This window comes from Lactuca serriola, chromosome 4, assembly GCF_051521515.1.
Source record: "Lactuca serriola cultivar US96UC23 chromosome 4, Lser_US96UC23_V15, whole genome shotgun sequence".
NCBI lineage: Eukaryota > Viridiplantae > Streptophyta > Magnoliopsida > Asterales > Asteraceae > Lactuca > Lactuca serriola.
Genome location: NC_136411.1, coordinates 321,605,251 through 321,626,226, shown reverse-complemented (window position 1 = coordinate 321,626,226; position 20,976 = coordinate 321,605,251). Strand labels below are relative to the sequence as shown.

The 20,976-nt window shown below is 43.6% G+C and overlaps 1 protein-coding gene across 1 annotated transcript; it reads left to right on the top strand.

The window, feature by feature from the left end:
* Positions 1-13,528: 13,528 nt before the first annotated feature.
* AS1 (myb-like HTH transcriptional regulator family protein) lies at positions 13,529-14,938 on the top strand. The gene has a single exon (XM_079034922.1). The coding sequence runs from the start codon at positions 13,638-13,640 to the stop codon at positions 14,802-14,804; it is 1,167 nt and encodes a 388-aa protein (XP_078891048.1). The 5' UTR covers positions 13,529-13,637; the 3' UTR covers positions 14,805-14,938.
* The last annotated feature ends 6,038 nt before the right edge of the window (positions 14,939-20,976 follow it).

Below are 20,976 nucleotides of genomic sequence, written 5' to 3'. Positions count from 1 at the left end.
CAACTCTCCGGGTTACGCTGGGCGTACCCGGCGTCCTCACAGAAACGGGGTACGTGACCCATTACGCCGCGCGTATTGGGATTACACCCCACGTAACTCCCAGTTTCAGACTCTTAAGCTCTTGAGGTCTTAAACAGTTAAAACACACATCCAACTTCTAGATCTGACCATTTCTAAGCCTCTTAATCCATAAAGTTGGTGACTTTAAGCCTTTACATGGCTGGACAAGTCACTAACACCCATAATATTCCATTACCAACCCTAGAAAGCTCATAACTCACGCATGACCCCATAACAACGACCAAGTTGGGATTTTTATGGATCTATAACACAAATATCACTGAAATGGGACAGATCTAGGTACATGGAGTCCATTACACTCATAAAGTCTCCACCTTTGGGACTTTTAACCCTAGAAATGGTCCATGCAACATCAAACCAAATAAAGAGGAAAGTTTTGAACTTTATACCTCTAGATGAAGCTCCTTCCTCTAAAGATCTCAGATCCAAACTTACACTTCAATCCCTAGCCTCCACAAGCTCCTCTCCTTCTTCTTCACTAACACACTAAGGCACTTTTAGCTCCAAAACACTCACACTCAAGCTAAGGAAGATGGAAGGCTCTCTTAGGGTTTCACTCTCTGATATGGAGGCTAAGAAATGAGCCTTAGCATCCCTTATATACTGAACAAGCCAAATATTAGTGTTTTCATCTGGGCCTACTATGCCCAGCGTAACCCTGGGTACGCCTAGCATATCTAGGCGATTTCGCGTCCAACTTAAGCGCATGGGAGTACGCGGCATGCCCAGCGTACTCCCCAGCACGCCCAGCGTACTCATTTGCTACAAGAACTCACACAAGGGACTGATCTTTATAACTTGACAAAAGGGAAGGGTTAAATAGCTTTACTTGAATTTCGGGATGTTACAATTCTCCCCCACTAGATCCAGACTTCGCCCTTGAAGTCTCATGCCGAAAAAACTCCGAATGATGCTCCCGCATCTCTAACTCCGGCTCCCAATCCAGCTCGGACCCCCTCCGATGTTGCCACTGGACCTAACCTTGTTTCTCAGAACCTTGACCTTTTGGTCCAAGATCGCAATCGGTCTCTCAACAAAATTCAGACTCGCGTCCACTTGGATATCCTCCAACGGCACCACTACCGACTCGTCGGCTATACACTTCCTCAGCTGAGACACGTGGAAGGTATCATGGATCTAGCTCAGCTCGGCAGGTAGCTCCAAACGATATGCTACCCTGCCCACCCTCGCGATCACACTAAACGGTCCAATGTACCGGGGCGCCAACTTGCCCCTTTTCCTTAATCGGATCACTCCTTTCCAAGGAGACACTTTCAGGAGTACAAAATCTCCAACCTAAAACTCGAGCTCGGATCGTCGCCTATCCGCGTAACCCTTCTGGCGACGCTGGGCCGTTAATAACCTCTGTCTAACCTGCTGAATCTGCTCGGTCGTCTGAATCACTATCTCGGTGCTTCCCATCACTCGCTACCCTACCTCTCCCCAACAGATGGGAGTCCGGCACCTCCTCCCATACAACAACTCAAAGGGAGGCATACCAATGCTCGAATGGTGGCTGTTGTTATAAGAAAGCTCAGCCAAAGGCAGATACGTGTCCCAACTCCCTCCGAAGTCCAACACACATGCCCGAAGCATGTCCTCAAGCGTTTGAATCGTCCGCTTACTCTGTCCGTCCATCTGTGGGTGGTAAGCAGTATTGAAATGCAGCCTAGTACCCAACTCCTCATGGAACTTCTTCCAGAACCTGGAAGTGAAACGCACATCTCGATCTGACACAATCGAGATCGGTACACCATGTCGCGATACCACCTCCCTCACATACACCTCTGCCAGCCTCTCTGCAGAAGAGCTCTCACTAATAGTAAGAAAATGAGCGCTCTTTGTCAGCCGGTCGACGATCACCCAAATTGCATCGACGCCTCTCGCAGTCCTCGGCAATTTGGTGATAAAATCCATGGAAATCTGTTCCCACTTCCACTGGGAAACCTCAAGTGGCTTCAACTATCCATGTGGACACTGGTGCTCGGCCTTAACCCTGCGACATGTCAAGCACCTCTCTACGAACCACGCCACATCCCTCTTCATACAGGGCCACCAATAGTCTCTTTTCAGGTCTAAATACATCTTAGTGGCCCCGGGATGGATTGAAAACCTCAACCTGTGCGCCTCCTCCATCAAAATGGCACGTGCCCCGCCCTCAAATGGCACCCAAATCTGGCGCTGGAAGGTCATAAGCCCCCGACTATCGGCAATGAACTCAGATATCTGTCCGATCACCCGCTCTCGCTTGCGGTTCTTCGGTCTCATGGCCTCTACATGGGCCTCCCGAATGGTGTCCAACACCGGAGTCATCACTGTCAACCTTAAACAAACATCTTGTAATGGGGCACTCTCTGCCCTACAACTCAAGGCATTGGCTACCACGTTATCCTTGCCCGGGTGGTACAGGATCTCACACTCATAATCCTTTACCATGTCCAACCATCTCCTCTGACGCATGTTCAGGTTTGGCTGATCCATCAGATACTTCAAGCTCTTATGATCCGTGTATATGGTACATCGGACCCCATATAAATAGTGACGCCTGATCATGAGGGCGAACACCATAGCCCCCAACTCCAAATCATGAGTGGGATATCTCATCTCATGAGGCTTCAACGACCTCGATGCGTATGCTATCACATGACCTCTCTGGATCAATACTGCACCCAATCCTGATATCGTCGCGTCACAATATACCACAAAATCCTCCATCCCCTCCGGAAGGGCCAATACTGGGGCTTCACGTAGTCTCTGGTGAAGTGTCTCGAATGAGGCCTGCTGCTCTGGGCCCCAACTGAATGTTATGCCCTTCCGGGTCAACCTGGAGACAGGAATCGCAATCTTGGAGAAATCTTTGATAAATCTCCGATAATAGTCAGCCAACCCCAGAAAACTCCTGATCTCTGAGGGGGATCTCCGCACCTCCCAACTCATCACCACCTCAATCTTGTCCAGATCGACCAATATCCCATTTTGGTTAACGAGATGCCCCAGGAACTGGACCTCTCGTAACCAGAAATCGCACTTGGAGAATTTAGCGTAAAGCCTCTCCGATATCAGAACTCCGAGGATCTCCCTCAAATGCTCTTCATACTGCTCTCTAAATCTCGAATATACCAATATATCATTGATGAACACGATCACTGAACGATCCATCATCGGCATGCACACTCTGTTCATGAGGTCCATGAATGCCGCTGGTGCATTAGTGAGCCCGAAAGGCATCACCACGAACTCGTAGTGCCCATAACAAGTCCCGAACAATGTATTATGGATATCCTCATCACGCACCCTCATCTGATGATATCCAGACCTCAAATCAATCTTGGAGAACCAAGACGCTCCCTGCAACTGATCAAACAAATCGTCGATCCTCGGTAAGGGGTAACAGTTCTTGACCGTCAACTTGTTCAACTCCCGGTAATTAATGCACATCCGGTGTGAACAATCCTTTTTCTTGACAAAAAGGATCGGCGCTCCCCACGGCGAGCTACCCGACCGTATAAACCCCTTTCCCAGTAGCTCCTGAAGCTGCGAGGATAACTCCTACATCTCTGGAGGTGCAAGGCAATTGGGCGCCTTGGCGATAGGCGCTGCCCCCAGAACCAAATCGATATGGAACTCCACCTGCCTCACGGGAGGCACATCCGACAACTCTTCGGGGAAAACATCCGGGAACTGACACACTATCGAGACCTCATCGACTAACCTCGGTCTCTCTGCACCTACTCTCGTATCCACCACATAAGCCACAAACCCACTACAGCCCTGTTGTAGACTCTGTCTCGCTCTTGCGGTTGAACAAAATGTCGACCCAGAACGGGTACCCTCGCCATAAATCGTAAGAAATCCCCCACTAGGGTCTCGTATGGTCACCAGCTATCGCTTGCAGTCGATAACCGTTCCAAATCTACTCAACTAGTCCATGCCCACAATGACAAAGACATCTCCCATAGCAATCGAGACCAAATCAATTGGAAACTCAACGCCGAAGATCTCGAGTACACATCCTTGAATCACATCAGTGGCATACACTGCTCTCTCGTTAGCAATGGAAACTCGCAAAGGTCAACTCAATGCCTCTGGACGAATACTGATGTGCTGACTAAAGGCTAACGACACAAAAGATCGACTCGCACCCGAGTCAAATAACACCAAAGCAGGTACAGAAATCACAAGAAATGTACCTACGCATATCATAATATAAGCATAACACCACAAACTCAAAATAAACAGATGAAAGAATACATACCAGCCACAACATCAGGCGCCACGCAGACCTCCTCCGCGGTCAACTGGAAAGCTCTCCCTCGTGCCTTCGGTGCCTCGACCTTCACCGGCCGGCTCTCGGTAGCTCGAACAGGAACAGGGGCAGATCCCTACGATGCTCCCTATGCTGATCTCCGCAGCTACGGACACTCGGCCTTCCGGTGTCCGGTCTGGTTGTAGTGAAAACAAACTGCAAATCCCTTGGGGAAATCCTTGGCCATATGCCCCTCCTTGCCACACTTGTAGCAAGACCCTGCTCTACACACTGCCTCATGACCCTTGCCGCACTTTTCACAAGTACGACCCTTCTGGTTCCCTGATCTCGAATTGGCAGGCTTGGCCCGCTTGGCTGCCGGCTGGGATTGAGCCGGTCGCCGATCTCTCCCCTGAGACTCCACCTCCTCCCTAACCTGAGTCTCCAGCTCTATCTCCCTCTTCCGAGCATTTGCCTGAAGCTCGGCAAATGTATGGTATGATGAGTTCGCCACAAACTTTCGTATGTCCCTCCTCAAAATACTCAAATACCAACTCATACATGCCTGCTCGGTAGACACGTGCTCAGGGCAGAACATCGCCTTCTCATGGAACATCCTGGTGATCACAGTAACAGACTCAGTACCCTGCTTGAGGGTCAGAAACTCCTGGGCCAAACGTTCCCTCTCCACCGGGGGAACATACTCATCACGAAACATAGTGGTGAACCTCTCCCAGGTCACTGCGGCAAGCTCAGCAGACGAGAAGTGCGCCATCACGAACTTCCACCAGTCCTTCGCTCCCAAGCGAAGCTGGTTCAGCGCGAACGAGACCCTCAGATGCTCCGGAAATGAACACGTATAGAAGCATCCGTCAATATCAGAAACCAATCTCATCACAGCAATCGGACCTTGCGTCCCATCAAACTCTGGTGGCTTCGTGTTGCTGAACTCCCGGAACAGCAACGAATCGCCACCCTGAGGTCTGGTAGCAGCAACAGCTGCGGTAGCTGCATCGGCTGCAGCCTCAGTAACCGCTTCATATCTCTCATAGAAAGTCTAAATCAAAGTGGTCTTAATAGACACAAACATCTCTGGAATCTCTGTACGGATAGCCGCAACCACCTCTTCATGGATCATCTGGCGGAGCTCCTCATCGCTCACCCCGCTGGTCCCTGGTCCGTGGCGTGTCCCAACCATGATGTCTCTGAAATACAACATAAAACATATCAGAGACTTGCTCGAACATACTCGCACTCGATAACTCGACCCTACTTGTTTCCTGGTACCCCAAGTATTCTTACTTGGGCTGCGCACTGCTCCGGTGTCTTCAGTAGTACGGGCCCAATACTACTGTCCACACTGCATCAGTATTCATCCCAAGTCCTCCTCCTAGGATCCCAAATCCCAAGTACTCTAGTACTCTACTCTCACTATGCATAGTCTACTATCTAGCAGATCTCTCATAGCTCCTCGTTGCTATCTACTCGCTCTCAAGCATCTCGTAGCAAAACCCCTAGGCTAAGGCATCACAAATCAGGCCACTTCAGTCCAAATAAGAATACCTAGCCTATTTTAACATGCATAACATATTATCTCATAACACATAATATAAGGGTATTTTGGGAAATCACCGTTCGGGCGCTGGTTGATCGTACACACTGCTCTGCTCAGCTCTTTTCAAACTTTTACTCTTTGAGAAAAAAATTGTGATTCTTATTTGATAATCTCTTAAATCCTCAGTTTGAGTTCAGACACGCCCGATGGTGCACCCGAATCCCTCAAACCAAGGCTCTGATACCAACTTGTAACAATGCAAATTTTCAAACAATTTTTCACATATTCAAAAACAGGCTTTCATTCATAAATATAATAAAAATGTCATTGTATCACATATCAACCATAGAAACACAACCCAAGATCATAATGTATAAAAACTCCTCATGTGTGTACTGATCATGTCGGCGCCTTCCCGCGATCCTCACTGGTACCTGAAACACATAACACAACACTGTAAGCATAAATGCTTAGTGAGTTCCCCAAAATACCACATATAACACATAATAGCCACTCGAGGCTACAACTATGTGGACCCTCCGATCCTAACTCTGTGGACCCTCTGGTCCTAACTCTATGGATCTTCCGGTCCTAACTCTGTAATTACATAGCATAAATCACACAGAAATATCATCATGAAAAAACATACAATTACTCTGTCACATAACTCTATTTACCACTCTGGTAAAGTATAGTGAGAAGACTCACCTCGGGTAACTCGGTAATCTCGAACTCTATAAAAATCTGGTCTAGCCTCCGCCTAATCATATGAAATAAACACTCTTAATCAATACATCTCTCAAGGCTAGACTATTCCCTCTCTTAGTATTCTTTGAAGGGTAAAAGACCATTTTACCCCTCTCATGGCTCAAAGACCCTAAAGTTGACCAAACCCTAAAAGTCAATAAAAGTCAACTCTCCGGGTTACGCTGCGCGTACCAAACATGTACGCTGGGCGTACCCGGCGTCCTCACAGAAATGGGGTACGCGACCCCTTACGCCGCGCGTACTGGGATTACACCCCGCGTAACTCCCAGGTTCAGACTCTTAAGCTCTTGAGGTCTTAAACAGTTAAAACACATGTCTAACTTCTAGATCTGACTATTTCTAAGCCTCTTAATCCATAAAGTTGGTGACTTTAAGCCTTTGCATGGATGGACAAGTCAATAACACCCATAACATTCCATTACCAACCCTAGAAAGCTCATAACTCAACCATGACCCCATAACAACGACTAAGTTGGGATTTTATGGATCTATAACACAAATATCACTGAAATGGGACAGATCTAGGTCCATGGAGTCCATTACACTCATAAAGTCTCCACCTTTGGGACTTTTAACCCTAGAAATGGTCCATGCAACATCAAACCAAATAAAGAGGAAATTTTTGAACTTTATACCTCTAGATGAAGCTCCTTCCTCTGAAGATCTTAGATCTAAACTTGCACTTCAAGCCCTAGCCTCCACAAGCTCCTCTCCTTCTTCTTCACTAACACACCAAGGCACTTTTAGCTCCAAAACGCTCACACTCAAGCTAAGGATGATGGAAGGCTCTCTTAGGGTTTCACTCACTAATATGGAGGCTGAGAAATGAGCCTTAGCATCCCTTATATAGTGCACAAGACAAATATTAGGGTTTAAATCTGGGCCTGCTACGCCCAGCGTATCCAAGCAAGTCCGCGTCCAACTTAAGCGCATGAGTACGCACAACGTACTCCCCAGTACGCTCAGCGTACTCATTTGCTTCAAGAACTCACTCAAGGGACTAATCTTGATAACTTGAGAAAAGGGAAGGGTTAAATAGCTTTACCTGATTTTCGGGATGTTACACTAAGCTTCCTGCAAAGCAATGTGCCTTCAATCTTCTTCAACCCCTTCAGAATAAGCAAAAAAAAGGGCTAACTTCTTCTGAAAAGCTCAAAGACACAACAGTGGAGGTTAAGGGTTGATATTTAGGGTTTAGGAGGTATGAAGGCTGGTAAAGAGACCAACCTTAGGGAATTAATGAGCTTAAATAAGGTGTGACATCTCATAACTAGGGTTTCATTAAACCCTCGTACGCCCATCGTACTCCTCGTACGTCCAGCGTACGATGCCTCAGACTCATGATCAATATGCTAAGTGTACACCAATCTACGCCCTAGTACACCCGGCATACTTCCTTTATACACCCAACGTACTTCCTTTTTACGCCCCGTGTACTAGGGTTATCCTTAAACCCAAAAATCCTCCGAAGACCATAACCTCTTCATTATAAATCCATATTCGATGATCCATATATCCATGAAAAGGTAACAAGAAGCTCTACGCTTATATCAACTCATACTTGTCGTAAAATTCCTCGAACAAAAATCTTATTTCCATAATATCCCCTAACTAACACTTTACCAAAATACCCTTTGGCTCCATAAAACAAACCAAACACCTGAATCATCTAAACGACGTCACCCACATCCAAATGTGTTTATATCTCATTACTTTAAAGGTTCTAAGCCTGATAATACCAGATCTTTGGTCACCACCCCGAAATAGGAAATGATTCGGGACAGCGCGTTACAGCTCTCCCCCACTTAAATTTGATTTCGTCCTCGAAATCATTCCTTACTATCCCAGGCACGCCATACATCCAGAGAAACATGGCCACAACCCCAAGCATACCACAGCCTTCCTAAGGGCGATCAAAACCAACCTTAACAGGGCTCTCCCAAACCGAATATAAATGAATCCTTTCTCAGCCTAAGACAACCCCATGCAGGATAACCACATCTACTCAACCTGAATCTAAAGTCTTGAATTGGTCTGACTCCCTGATAGACTGACCATACTAAACCCTTGTTAATTCCATTCCACTCGTCTCCCAACTGACTACTCAGCTAATGGTCTTCTGAGGTTCCCAATCGAAAGCAGAATCACAGACGATATACTGTTGCCGACAACTTTTCACTTAACCCAAGGGATTAGATATTCCTTCTAGAGAAGTCTCATCGTGATGATGATAATTCCATGCATATAATAACAACGCGAGACAAACTAGGAGATAAACCTTCTAGTGCTGAACATGACACCGCTTCCTTTAACTGTCGAACCAACATACCATTGTTGAGATTCCTAAACCCCTTGTTAAACCGAGATCAAAAGATTCCCAAACCATCGCTGAGACTACCAGTCTCGCACCGCGTCCAACCACCAGGTTCCCAAGAGTCCAAATGACAAGATTATCCTACCCTAAACATCCCTCTGCACCACTCCCTGACCACACACTCTCTTTGCAACCCAAGATCCAATACCTCAATCCAACGGTCTCTACCAGATCCCTCCTGCATTTCCAAAAACACATGGGACTCGCCTACGGATCCTACCCATCTAGAGCTACAAAGGCCCAACTCCACCTCGGACCCTAATGGTCGTCGACCTAAAACAGAGAAATGCTCTCCGACACTCCTGCCCATCATGCCCAAGACACAAACTGATCCTCCTTTATACTCATGACCACCTCAAACGATAGTCTATGTCCAACTAGTGAATGTTATGATCCCATCGCAGTCTCACAACACTTCTAACCAACCATGGTTACCACCCATGGTCTTATCACACCTAAACCATCACAACCCTACTCATCCTGAGTCGAAACCTGCATCTAACTACATCCAAATAGGTGTTTGGGTCATGCTTCGAATCCCAAAGCCTTTATCATACAAGAACAGGAAGTGAGGCTCTAACACAACCCTCAACCTGGATCCATCCAAAAGCATGCTCTAAAGAATACACCGACCAACTATTGGGAGTTTCTTGAACTCCCAACTTACACAAATTCAATCCTGACGGTCAATAGATTCATCTATCCTCCTGACTGGGATGCGAAACTTACCCTAGTTTCAAACCCGATCTAACTCCTGGAATTTTTGATAGATTCTCCCCCACTTGGATTCGTCAAAGCTCTTCCATCCCATAAAACTTGATGGGTTCCCGACCCATCTTATCTTCATATACATGAAGCAACTATGATCTACGCTTACCAATACTAGCGTTCCATTACTAGCCAAACTCGATGATAGCCCAACTCCTGAAATCTAGAAGAACACTCCCGAAATGACAACTCTCAATCATAATCAGAAGACAACCTCATGAACGATCGAAAAAAGATCCCATACTTGGTTATGTCTTAATAGATTCCACCCATACAAAACTAGCTCAAGAAAACCTCCAAAGTGACCCCGAATGCCACCAAAACTGGAGCCTGCTATGAACCAACTTCTGCATCACCACTGAGGGTGAACACACCCAGAGACCAAAGGGACACGAAACATACTAACTTGATGATAGGTTAACACATCCATTACGCTTCAACTTTCACAACTTGAAACCTTCGGAGAACCTTTACTAAATGACAAACGATGAGACCATTGCCATTAAATCTAATGAACCAAAAATCTCACGAAGCTGAACGTACCAAATTCTGAAACTGGTTCCCTGATTGATCTTTGCCCAAGCTAGACCATAATTAGGAATTCATACCACCAGCTGACAATTCTCTTCCGTCACTAATTCCTAACATGAGCAATCCCAGCGTCTCCTCCTCTATTCATTGGCACCCCAAAAAGGAATCAATAGTTGCGACGAGCTCCTTGATTACCCACTCCAAGTTGCGTGACATCCCATAGGTCTCCTGAACACATATACACAATCACCACCTACCATATACCCCCTCCTTGAGCAAACGTAAAACCTAGAACCCACATACTCGCACTGCAGATACCAAAAAAACATTCTTTCAATACTACTAACCTGAACAGATCGATGATCCTCTAAATGGAATACCCAGATCTCTCCCATTTAGGGTTCAAACTACCACCTATTGGTGTTGAAACCAAACCATGACTCAAACCATCTCAACCAGATATAACCATTCTTGACCCTAGAATTTTTAACACACGTAGGATGACCTTCCTGATAGGGATCTAACCAATCCTAACATAATCCTAAATTTTAACTGAAGACCTCTAAAATTTTCTAATCATAACCACTTGAACATTAGGGATTTCACAGAAAAACCTAAGCCAATATCAACTTACAATTCAAAATACATCCTCCTTGTTTGCAATCCCGACCGACGATCTTATACCTGTTCTAATATAACCCATGAACATAGACCCTTAATCACATCATAAAGCATACATAACACATCAATCTACGTGAGCACTCCTGCGTCATCCTACTGTCACCAAACCCTGCGACCAACAGACCCCATGCTAGGCTTACATCCCAACTTGAAGGTCACAAGCCTGTTCGCTCCTTCCCCGAACTCGGAAAATCAGAAGGGCAAAATCCCCACCATAGATAGCATACCAGATTATCAATAAACCATTCTACTCCCAACTACAATTCCCAAGCCAATGATAATGTTTGCTCCATTCTTAAGTCACATGACTCGAGTGCACGGCCTCGAGTGAAACCCTCGAGACCTCAAAACCAATAAGATCACTAGCTCTGCAATAATCAATCCAAATCGGTGTCGCCACTAGGCCCCAAAACAATTACCAAACCCGACCTCACTCCTGAGCAATCATAATCAAAAGATCGATAGGAACGGAAACACTTTCATGAATGATGGTATCAAACCATACTATCTTCCCCGACCAACCCTTAGAATCCCCAAAACTTTCCTAGATTCATGTATAGATCATGTGCTTCTAGTAGTATGAGCCCAATACTACCTTCCACACCAATCTATACTTTCCTCAAGGATAATCTCAGGTCCTCCAAGATTTGATTCAATGTACAACACTTTTGGATTGTGGTCCTTTTGAGCAACCTTGGTTGTGGCTTTGGTCCCTCAATAAACTGAAATGATTGAAATACCCTTGATGTATGTATTTTTCATTTTTCTTTCATTTTTTAAAAATTTAATATTTATTTACCTATTTTAGTAATTAAAAATAAAAAAAAATTCTCTCTCTCTCTCTCTCTCTCTCTCTCTCTCTCTCTCCTTAGTAATTAAAAATAAAAAAGTCTCTCTCTCTCTCTCTATCTCTCTCTCTGCCCCCCGCCCTCTCTCTCCAAAGGCTTTAATCTATTTTGTCTCCCTCATCTCCAAATGAAGCGGATTTAATTACCCCAAATTATGTTTCTCTTTCTCTATCATTACAAAAACAATTTTTCTCATTGAGAGCAAAGCAAAGCACATAATACACTTGTCTCTCAATTTAATTATGCAATTGGTGAAACACGATATCAGAAGAACACTTGATGAAGGTAATTTTGGGAAATTTAAATTCGATAAACACATTCAAACTAGACACACTTTTGCTGTGAAGATCCTTGAAAAAACACACATAAAAAATATCAACTTCTCAGATTAGGTATGATCTATTCCATTCAATTCCATTACTCTCCCATCTTGAATCTAGTGAAACTAAATTGATGTTTCACTAGAATTTAGTTAGTTATGAGTTGTAAATTTTAATTTGGAATGTGTTTCAAGACTTCGATAACTATCTTCGAATTTGAATAGAACCTATTCTGATATGTATACTATTGATTTGGGATATTGCCACATTGAAGATCATCAAACATCGTAATGTTGTGGTTTGGACCAAATCCCCATCTTCGTCCTTTGATGAAGGGTGTGTGTATGTCGATTGTGTCCCTCTCCCTTGTTATTCTCTGAATCGAGCTTATGTGTGTTGGGTAATTCTGGTGTAGATTTTTGTTGGTGGCTATAAACATGTGGTGGTTCTTGATGATAGTAATGGTGACGGTGAGACTGAATTTGCATGGCGGTGGAGGTGTGAAGATGATAGTTGATTTGATCAAAGAACGAAGATGGTTGTGGAGAAGCAGGAGTCAATCGATTCTTCCTTTACAACCCTTTCCTTTTCCTAGATCCATTTCTCTCTCTCTCTGTCTCTCTCTTTATATATATATATATATATATATATATATATATATATATATATATATATATATATATATATATATATATATATATATATATATATATATATATCGATCTCTCATACAATCATGTTTCCCTTTCAAAGAAGATGATGTTCATATGTTTTTGTTTTTAGGTGCAGGTTGTGGAGAGAGAAAGATGAATATGGGTGATTCATAAAGAAGATGATGAGCATAGGAGCTTCATCTTCTTCTTTTGATGAATCATGTAACCGGTCCACAAAAATGTAATTTGAACCAAGTCCTCGAAAAAATACATATCATAGGGATCGATTTTGCAGTTTTGTCTTCTTGTTATGTATTTCTTTTATTTCAATTAATGATGTTTGTTTTATTTAAATTAAAGACTATTTATACTAAACAAATATTGTATTATACTCGTATTCACTTAAAAACTAGTTTTCATCGGACACTTAACGTAATTCAATTATCTGTAACACTCATTTATTTTAGCAAAAAGTAGAAGTAAAAAAATATATATATGTAAAAAGATTGAAGTGTATGTTTGCATGATAAAAAAAGATAATAAATAATACATAAATATTAATCATATAATAAGAATAGTGAAAATATGAAATGACTAAACCAGCGCGTGCATGTCAACAAGTCCCCTCCTATCATCTGATCCATGTATTGTCACTGTCGTCCCCCCACCACCACCCCCTCCTTCAGCTTTTATATCTCCGATCCCCATTCCCACCACATTCCATCCTCTTTCTCTCTCTCCCCCATGTGCATCTGCTAGTTCAATTCACCATTACTTTCTCCTCCCCCCTTCACCGGAGCTATGGTGATGCGATGAAGGAGCGTCAACGATGGCAGCCTGAAGAAGACGCTCTCCTCCGTGCTTACGTTAACCAGTACGGCCCTCGAGAATGGAATCTCATCTCTCAACGCATGTCCAAACCCTTAGATCGTGATCCCAAATCGTGTCTCGAGCGTTGGAAGAATTATCTCAAACCCGGAATCAAAAAAGGATCGCTTACACCACAAGAACAGACACTGGTGATTTCACTTCAGGCCAGGTACGGAAACAAGTGGAAAAAGATCGCCTCCGAAGTCCCTGGCCGAACAGCTAAGCGTTTAGGAAAGTGGTGGGAGGTTTTCAAGGAAAAACAAATCAAACAGCAGATTCAGAATAATAAGAAGTCCGGATCGTCGACTTCGAATCCGCCGCCGCCGCCGCCGTCTGTTGCGGTTGTTTCCGGTTGCTGTGGTTCGCCGGAAAAAGCTATTCAAGGTACGTACGACCATATACTGGAGACTTTCGCAGAGAAGTACGTGCAACCGTACTTGAAACCAGCTCCGGTGGTGATGCCAAATCTGAACTCACCGATTCTTTCACTCGGTTCCGGTTCAAATCCGACACCCGACCCGAATGTTACAGCGCCAATGTTACCACCATGGATGAATAACAACAATACGACGTCGTGCTTAACATCATCTTCTTCCTCAAAGTCAACAACGCCATCTCCATCGGTGAGCCTCACCCTCTCCCCCTCCGAACCGGTTGTTCTCGACCCGGTTCACTCCGACCATCCACTCAACACCCGGTTTTTCCCGGTTCAACAAGTGGGTACATTGGTTCAGTGCTGTAAAGAGGTGGAGGAAGCAAAGCAAAACTGGGTTCAACACAAGAAGGAGGCGACATGGCGGCTGAGCCGGCTGGAACAGCAGCTAGAAGCGGAGAAAAGCCGGAAGAGAAGAGAGAAGATGGAGGAGATAGAAGCGAAGATACGGTGTCTGAGGGAGGAGGAGACGGCGGCGTTAGGGCGGATGGAGAGTGAGTACAGAGAACAGTTGAATGCGTTGCAGAGGGATGCAGAAGGGAAAGAAGTGAAGTTAATGGAATCATGGAGTAATAAGCAAATGAAGTTGAGTAAGCTTGTTGAACAGATTAATGGCGGATTAATTCAACATCAACATATGATTAGTGGAACTAATCATCATCATGGTTTAAGTTAAAATAAGACTGAGTTCCATTTGTTGGAGAAATTTGAGTGTTCATCAATGGAGTTCTTTTAGTGTGTTTTATGAAATGTAATGAAGGGATAAGTATTAGCAAGTAATCTTAATTTCATATTATCTTTTATAGTTTACTTTTTAGATTCATTGTTTCTAGTATTTTGGCTTGAAAGATGATGTGGTTCTTTCATAAAAATGTCCTAATCATATTTGGAAATTGAATCTCCTATACATATATAACGGCAACGAATGGTCTTTTATATTACCAAGGAATGATGAATGAATTGACTCCACCCTTTATTAAGAAAAGATATATAATTGCTTAAAAACCTTTTAATAAAGTATTTTATTTCATGACATAATATTTAGACAAAACTATAAAAATGTATTTTTTTTTTCGGGTTTAGTTTAAATTTTGATTTTTTTGGTTTTATGGTGGCCTACTTTGGTTGCAGATTTTGTCCATGGATTAATTAAAATGACGTTTAATCTAAACCTCTAACTTTTTTGACTTCAGTGTTCATTTGACATAATTTGGTTGCAATAAACTGAAATGAGAAGCTCTCTCTCTCTCTCTCTCTCTCTCTCTCTCTCTCTCTCTCTCTCTCTCTCTCTCTCTCTCTCTCTCTCTCTCTCTCTCTCTCTCTCTCTCTCTCTCTCTCTCTCTCTCTCTCTCTCTCTCTCTCTCTCTCTCTCTCTCTCTCTCTCTCTCTCTCTCTCTCTCTCTCTCTCTCTCTCTCTCTCTCTCTCTCTCTCTCTCTCTCTCTCTCTCTCTCTCTCTCTCTCTCTCTCTCTCTCTCTCTCTCTCTCTCTCTCTCTCTCTCTCTCTCTCTCTCTCTCTCTCTCTCTCTCTCTCTCTCTCTCTCAAATACACAAAATTAGAAACCAATAAAGCCAAGAATGCAAAAATCAATGTAGAATCACATGAACCATATGTCGAAAATAAACAACTAAAATGAAATCTTAAGACCATAAGAACCTAATTTCACACACATACACACAATGATAAACAGGATGTAGAAAATCAAAATGTAAATTAAACCCACAAATCAAACTTTAGAAATCAAAAAAAGAATATATATATATATATATATATATATATATATATATATATATATATATATATATATATATTAAACCCAGAACTCAGTAACAGGTTTGCTTTATTTAAACCCAAAAAAATTTCAAAACTTTCAGAAATTTAGAACACACCCTCAAGGAGTTTGCTTCAAAAACTCTAAATTAGTACCGAAAATCAAGAACATGTTACTTCAATCTCTGGTGTGCGATAATGACTAACAATTGGAGGTCGAAGATGGAGACATGGCGTATGAGCGCGTTTTTTCTCAACTCACCAAAAACTCTTCCTCATCTGATGTATGTTGCAGGTGTGTGATGGTGACTAACAATCGGAGGTCTAATTTTGGTGGTGAGAGTTTGAGTTGAAGAATATGGGAATGAGAAATTAAACTGTTTCTTGAGGTTTTTAAGATCGACGGTGAAGGTGAGGTTTTTCAGATCGGCAGCAAAGGTTTTGGGTTTTTCGATCAACGACTGTGAATGTTCTTTGGTTAGGTGACGATGTCGGTGAAGGAGAGATGCTTAAGATCTGGCGATGGAGAGGGATGTTCTTGAGTGTTAGAAAAATCAAGTTGGAGATGGAGGTCATAGATGGTGGTGGTGACAAACGGTGGTCAAAATCGATGGTTATAGGGTATGTGTTTTGAAGATTGAACCCAGAAGATGTTCTTGAGAATATGATTTTGAGAAGATATTCTTAAATTATTGAGTGTTTATCAAAAACAACCCGAGAGATAGAGAAAGTGTAACATCCGGATTCTTAGGGTTATTATGGTGTAGGTTAATCTTGTGATTAACGGAGAGACTCGACGAGTTGAGGATCCAACTCGCCGAGTCGAGTCGGGCTTCTCACGCGGATTTAATGAGTGGATTCGACGACTCAGAGGAGGGACTTGTCGAGTAGGTGTTGGGCAGAGCAAACCTAATTTCTCGGGTTTGGGACCTATTTAAAGGTCCTTATGGCCTTCATTTGCAGCCATTACACCCTGAGAAACCCTAGAGAGCAGAGAGAAAGCATGTGGTGCAAGAGGAAGGCCAATTCATCATCTTTTGGTGTGTCTTAGCAAAGGGAAAGATAGATTTCGAGCTAGGATGTCCTGTAGGACTCAAATCTTCTATCATTTCATTCAGAGCTGCTGTGAGAGGTAAGGATTCATGTCCATCTTCGTTTGGGTGATAGATTTCACGAATCTAGGGTTTCTTCTCTTCTTTTGATAACTGATCTAGAGTATGTGATGCCCTCTTGTGTCTATATCTTCAGATGTGGACCTTGAGAGGTCCAGAGAGTCCCTATTCCCCAGCTTTATGTAGTCCTTTATGAATTTGGAGCTAAGGTTATCATTTTAAGGGTTATTTATCCATTTACGGCTATATGTGGGCCGCATGAACGTAAAGTTTGAACCTTTACATGTTTATTGAGGTTGGGAAGGTCGGATCTATGGATTAGAGGAACAGATCTGACCTCAGAAGGTCGTTTGAGTATGATCATGAAAGCAACACACCGAGTTCATAATTGGACTTGACGAGTCGAGTCGGGTTGCCCCGCGATTGGAATCCAGTGGAAAGGTTCACTCAACGAGTCGAGTGAGGCCTTGGAAGAGTCAGAAGACACGCATGGACTCGCCGAGTCACCCTTGTGTACTCGTCGGGTCTGGTCAGAGTTGACCGTTGACTTTTGTTGACTTTGGGGTTTGGTCAACATAGGTAATAGAGGCCATGGAGGGGTAAAATGGTCTTTTACCCACTATCTGATTAGAGAGGGAAAGAGTAATCGCCGGTTTAATTAGAGTGGAGACTTCGAGTGTTAATTAGAGATATTGGCCTTATGTGTTAGGCGGTGGCGAGTTCGAGATTCAAGTGTGAGGATATCTGCTTTCTGCTTGCTAGGTGAGTCTTCTCACTATACTTTACCTAGAGTGGTAACAGAGTTATGTGATAGAGTTATTGTATGCTATCTATGCGATGTGTGGCACTGCATTATTTCTATGTGATTTATGCTGTGTGTATATCAGAGTTAGGACCAGAAGGTCCACAGAGCTAGGACCAGAGGGTCCACAGAGTTAGGTTTAGAGTTATGTGCCAGCATATTTGTATGTTATTTATTTTATGAGATTTATTGTGATATGTGATATGCATGATTCAGAGTTATCAGAGTTAGGACCTTTGGGTCCATAGACTTAGGGCCAGAGGGTCCATAGAGAGTTGGGACTGGAGGGTCCTACTGAGACACACTGAACAGAGGGTCAACAGAGTTATAGCCTTGAGTGGCTAATATGTGTTAGAGTGGTATTTTGGGGGACTCACCAAGCTTCGTGCTTACAGTGTTTTTTGTTATATGTTTCAGGTTTTCTCAGGATCACGGGACGGCACCGGCTCGATTGTACACACCAGAAGAAGCATTGGTTTTGAGGATCCTGGTCTATTAATTGATTGAACAAAAGAGTCATGTATTGTAATTTAAACAAAAGGGAGATTTTTATGAAAAGTGTTAAAGAGATAAACGATTTTAAACGAAAAATTTGTTTTAAAAATTTCAGTGTTACAAGTTGGTATCAGAGCCTTGGTTTGAGGGATTCGGATGCACCTTCGGGTAATCTGGACTCAAACTGAGGAAGTAAGAAGAGTTTTCAAAGAAATGATTTTCTAAAAGTGAATAAGAGTTCAAAGAGAAAGGAAGAAAGAGCAGTGTGTACAATCAGCCAGAGCCTGAATGGTGATTTCCCAAAATACCCTTACTTTTGTATTATGAGATATTTATGATACATTTTATGAGATATTATGCATGCTAGAGACAGGCTAGGTATTTCATATCTTAGGACTAGAGTGGCCTGATTTGTGATGCCTTAGATTAGGAGTTGTTGTTATATGTGATGTGCTTTTGAGAATGTGATGAGTGAGAGTATTCAGTTGGAATCCTTTTAGGGGATTTGAGTAGAGGAGTAATCTAGGAGAGATGACTAGATGAGTATTGTGGTGCTTATCGAAAGAATAGTTAGAACCCGCGAGGGGTAGAGTTGCAGAGTTTGGTGGTACTTTTGAGAATGATCAGAGCAAGCGGAGTTATCACCCAGAGTGAGTTCTATGTATTCTTCGATGCCCGAATGCTGCTTGCTTCGTGCTTTGTGGAACTCTCGATGATGGGAGTCAGCTACCAAGTGAATATCACGATATTCAGGAGGTAGATGGATGGCATCATTAGGAGCTCTTCAACGACTAATGACGGAGAAGTGGGAAGACCAAGGAAGGGCCTAGGGGGTAACCTTAGCCAGATGAGTATGCTAGCAGAGTAGAGCATTTCGCTGAGGAGTGAGCACGTGTGACGGAATTGGGGAATAAGAAGGTTGAGCAGCTACTTAGGAGCTCTGGGATGGTCCGTGTGGAAAGTATGGGTAGATGTGGCAGGTAGTATGGGCCCTTACTACCGAAAGCAGAGGACCCATACTCGATACAGGGAGTATTCTGAAGGTTCTAAGTAGCATATTAAGGAGTGATGTTATGGTTCGAGTACCATACATCGGAGCAGATTGAGGAGTGATGTTATGGTTCGAGTACCATACATCGGAGCAGATTGAGGAGTGATGTTATGGTTCGAGTACCATACATCGGAGCAGATTGAGGAGTGATGTTATGGTTCGTGTACCATGCATCAGAGCAGATTGAGGAAGTGATGTTATGGTTCGAGTACCATACATTGGAGCAGATTCAGGAGTGATGTTATGGTTCGTGTACCATACATCGGAGTAGATTGAGGAGTGATGTTATGGTTCGAGTACCATGCATCAGAGCAGATTGAGGAGTGATGTTATGGTTCGAGTACCATATATTGTAGCAGATTGAGAAGAGATGTCATGGGATGAGTACCATGGTTCTTAGCAAATGATGCTTGTGATTCTCCGGTTGTCCGGTCAGGATTGATTGGTGGAATTTGGACGCGATGGGGTTTTAGGCCTGAGGGCGATGATTGAGTCCGAAGAGGCATCCCTTGAGAGGGAGTTCGAGAGCATTTTAGAGTATTTTGGTAAGATGTCAGATGTAGTCGGAAGACTCAAGGATTAGTACAGAAGGTATTTATGGGGGATTGCGGTCTGAGTGAGCAATTAGCCGATGGAGGAGATGTCACCTTATGTGACCTGATGGGTGCTATTTATGTTTCCTGTGGGAAGTAGGATATGTGTGAGATTTCAGTTTTGGGTTTAGGAGTAAACCCTACGGGTTGACATTGATGACGATTTTTCCACCAGAGTATCAGGCATCATGTCTGCCGTGAGGAAATGATCTACCATGAGCAGGTAATCAGTGGGAACTGAGATGGTCAAGGACCACATTACACCCTAATTGAGTATAGTAGGGCATGTGGTAGCGGTATCAGCGGGTAAACCAGTCGAGTTTATCAGAGTTGTGGCTCTTCTGTCTATGACGAGTATTGAGTATGGTAGTGGAGTCCCTATTCTCGTGATGATTTACGTGTTGGAACGGGGGTTGACAAGTCGAGGATGAGGAGTATGATGATTTATTGTTTCAGTCTAAGAGTCAGTGATAGTACTGGACAGTTGGGATGTTCAGTATTGGGATGGTATAAGACTTCGAATGGCTAGAGGCAGTCGTGATGAGAAGTTCCTGAAGATTTCTTCAGAGATTTAGGGTATTTGAGGTTTCTCGATCTCTACGTGGGGAGATCATTGGGCATTGTGTAGCACCTTCCAAGCGTAGGTGCGATGTTTCTAGAGGAAACCGTCTGTGGGGTAGAGTGTTGATATGTCAATTGGTGATGGTTCGAAACCTAAGTGGGGGAGAATAAGGTATTTTATTGAGGGAACCATAGATTTATGCAAGAGCGGTTAGGGGTTGGATACAGAAACATGCGGCTCAAATTCATGAGACCAAGGTCATTGGTGATCAAGGAAAGGTGCAGAGCGAGATAATGCATGTGGTATGTGTCTGAGAAAGGATGGGTGTCTCCACGGCAGGTGGCCAATGGTCCGGAATCTGGTGGTGGTCAGGGCCGTTTCAAGTGGAAGACTCGTAATTATGGTATGGGCAGTTGAGAACTTTTGGGTCGAAGTATGGACTGTATATGCCCCTTTTTGGGGTG

Excerpts from the sequence above, each read along its gene's own strand:
- AS1 (XM_079034922.1), top strand. The coding sequence starts at position 13,638 with ATGAAGGAGCGTCAACGATGGCAGCCTGAAGAAGACGCTCTCCTCCGT.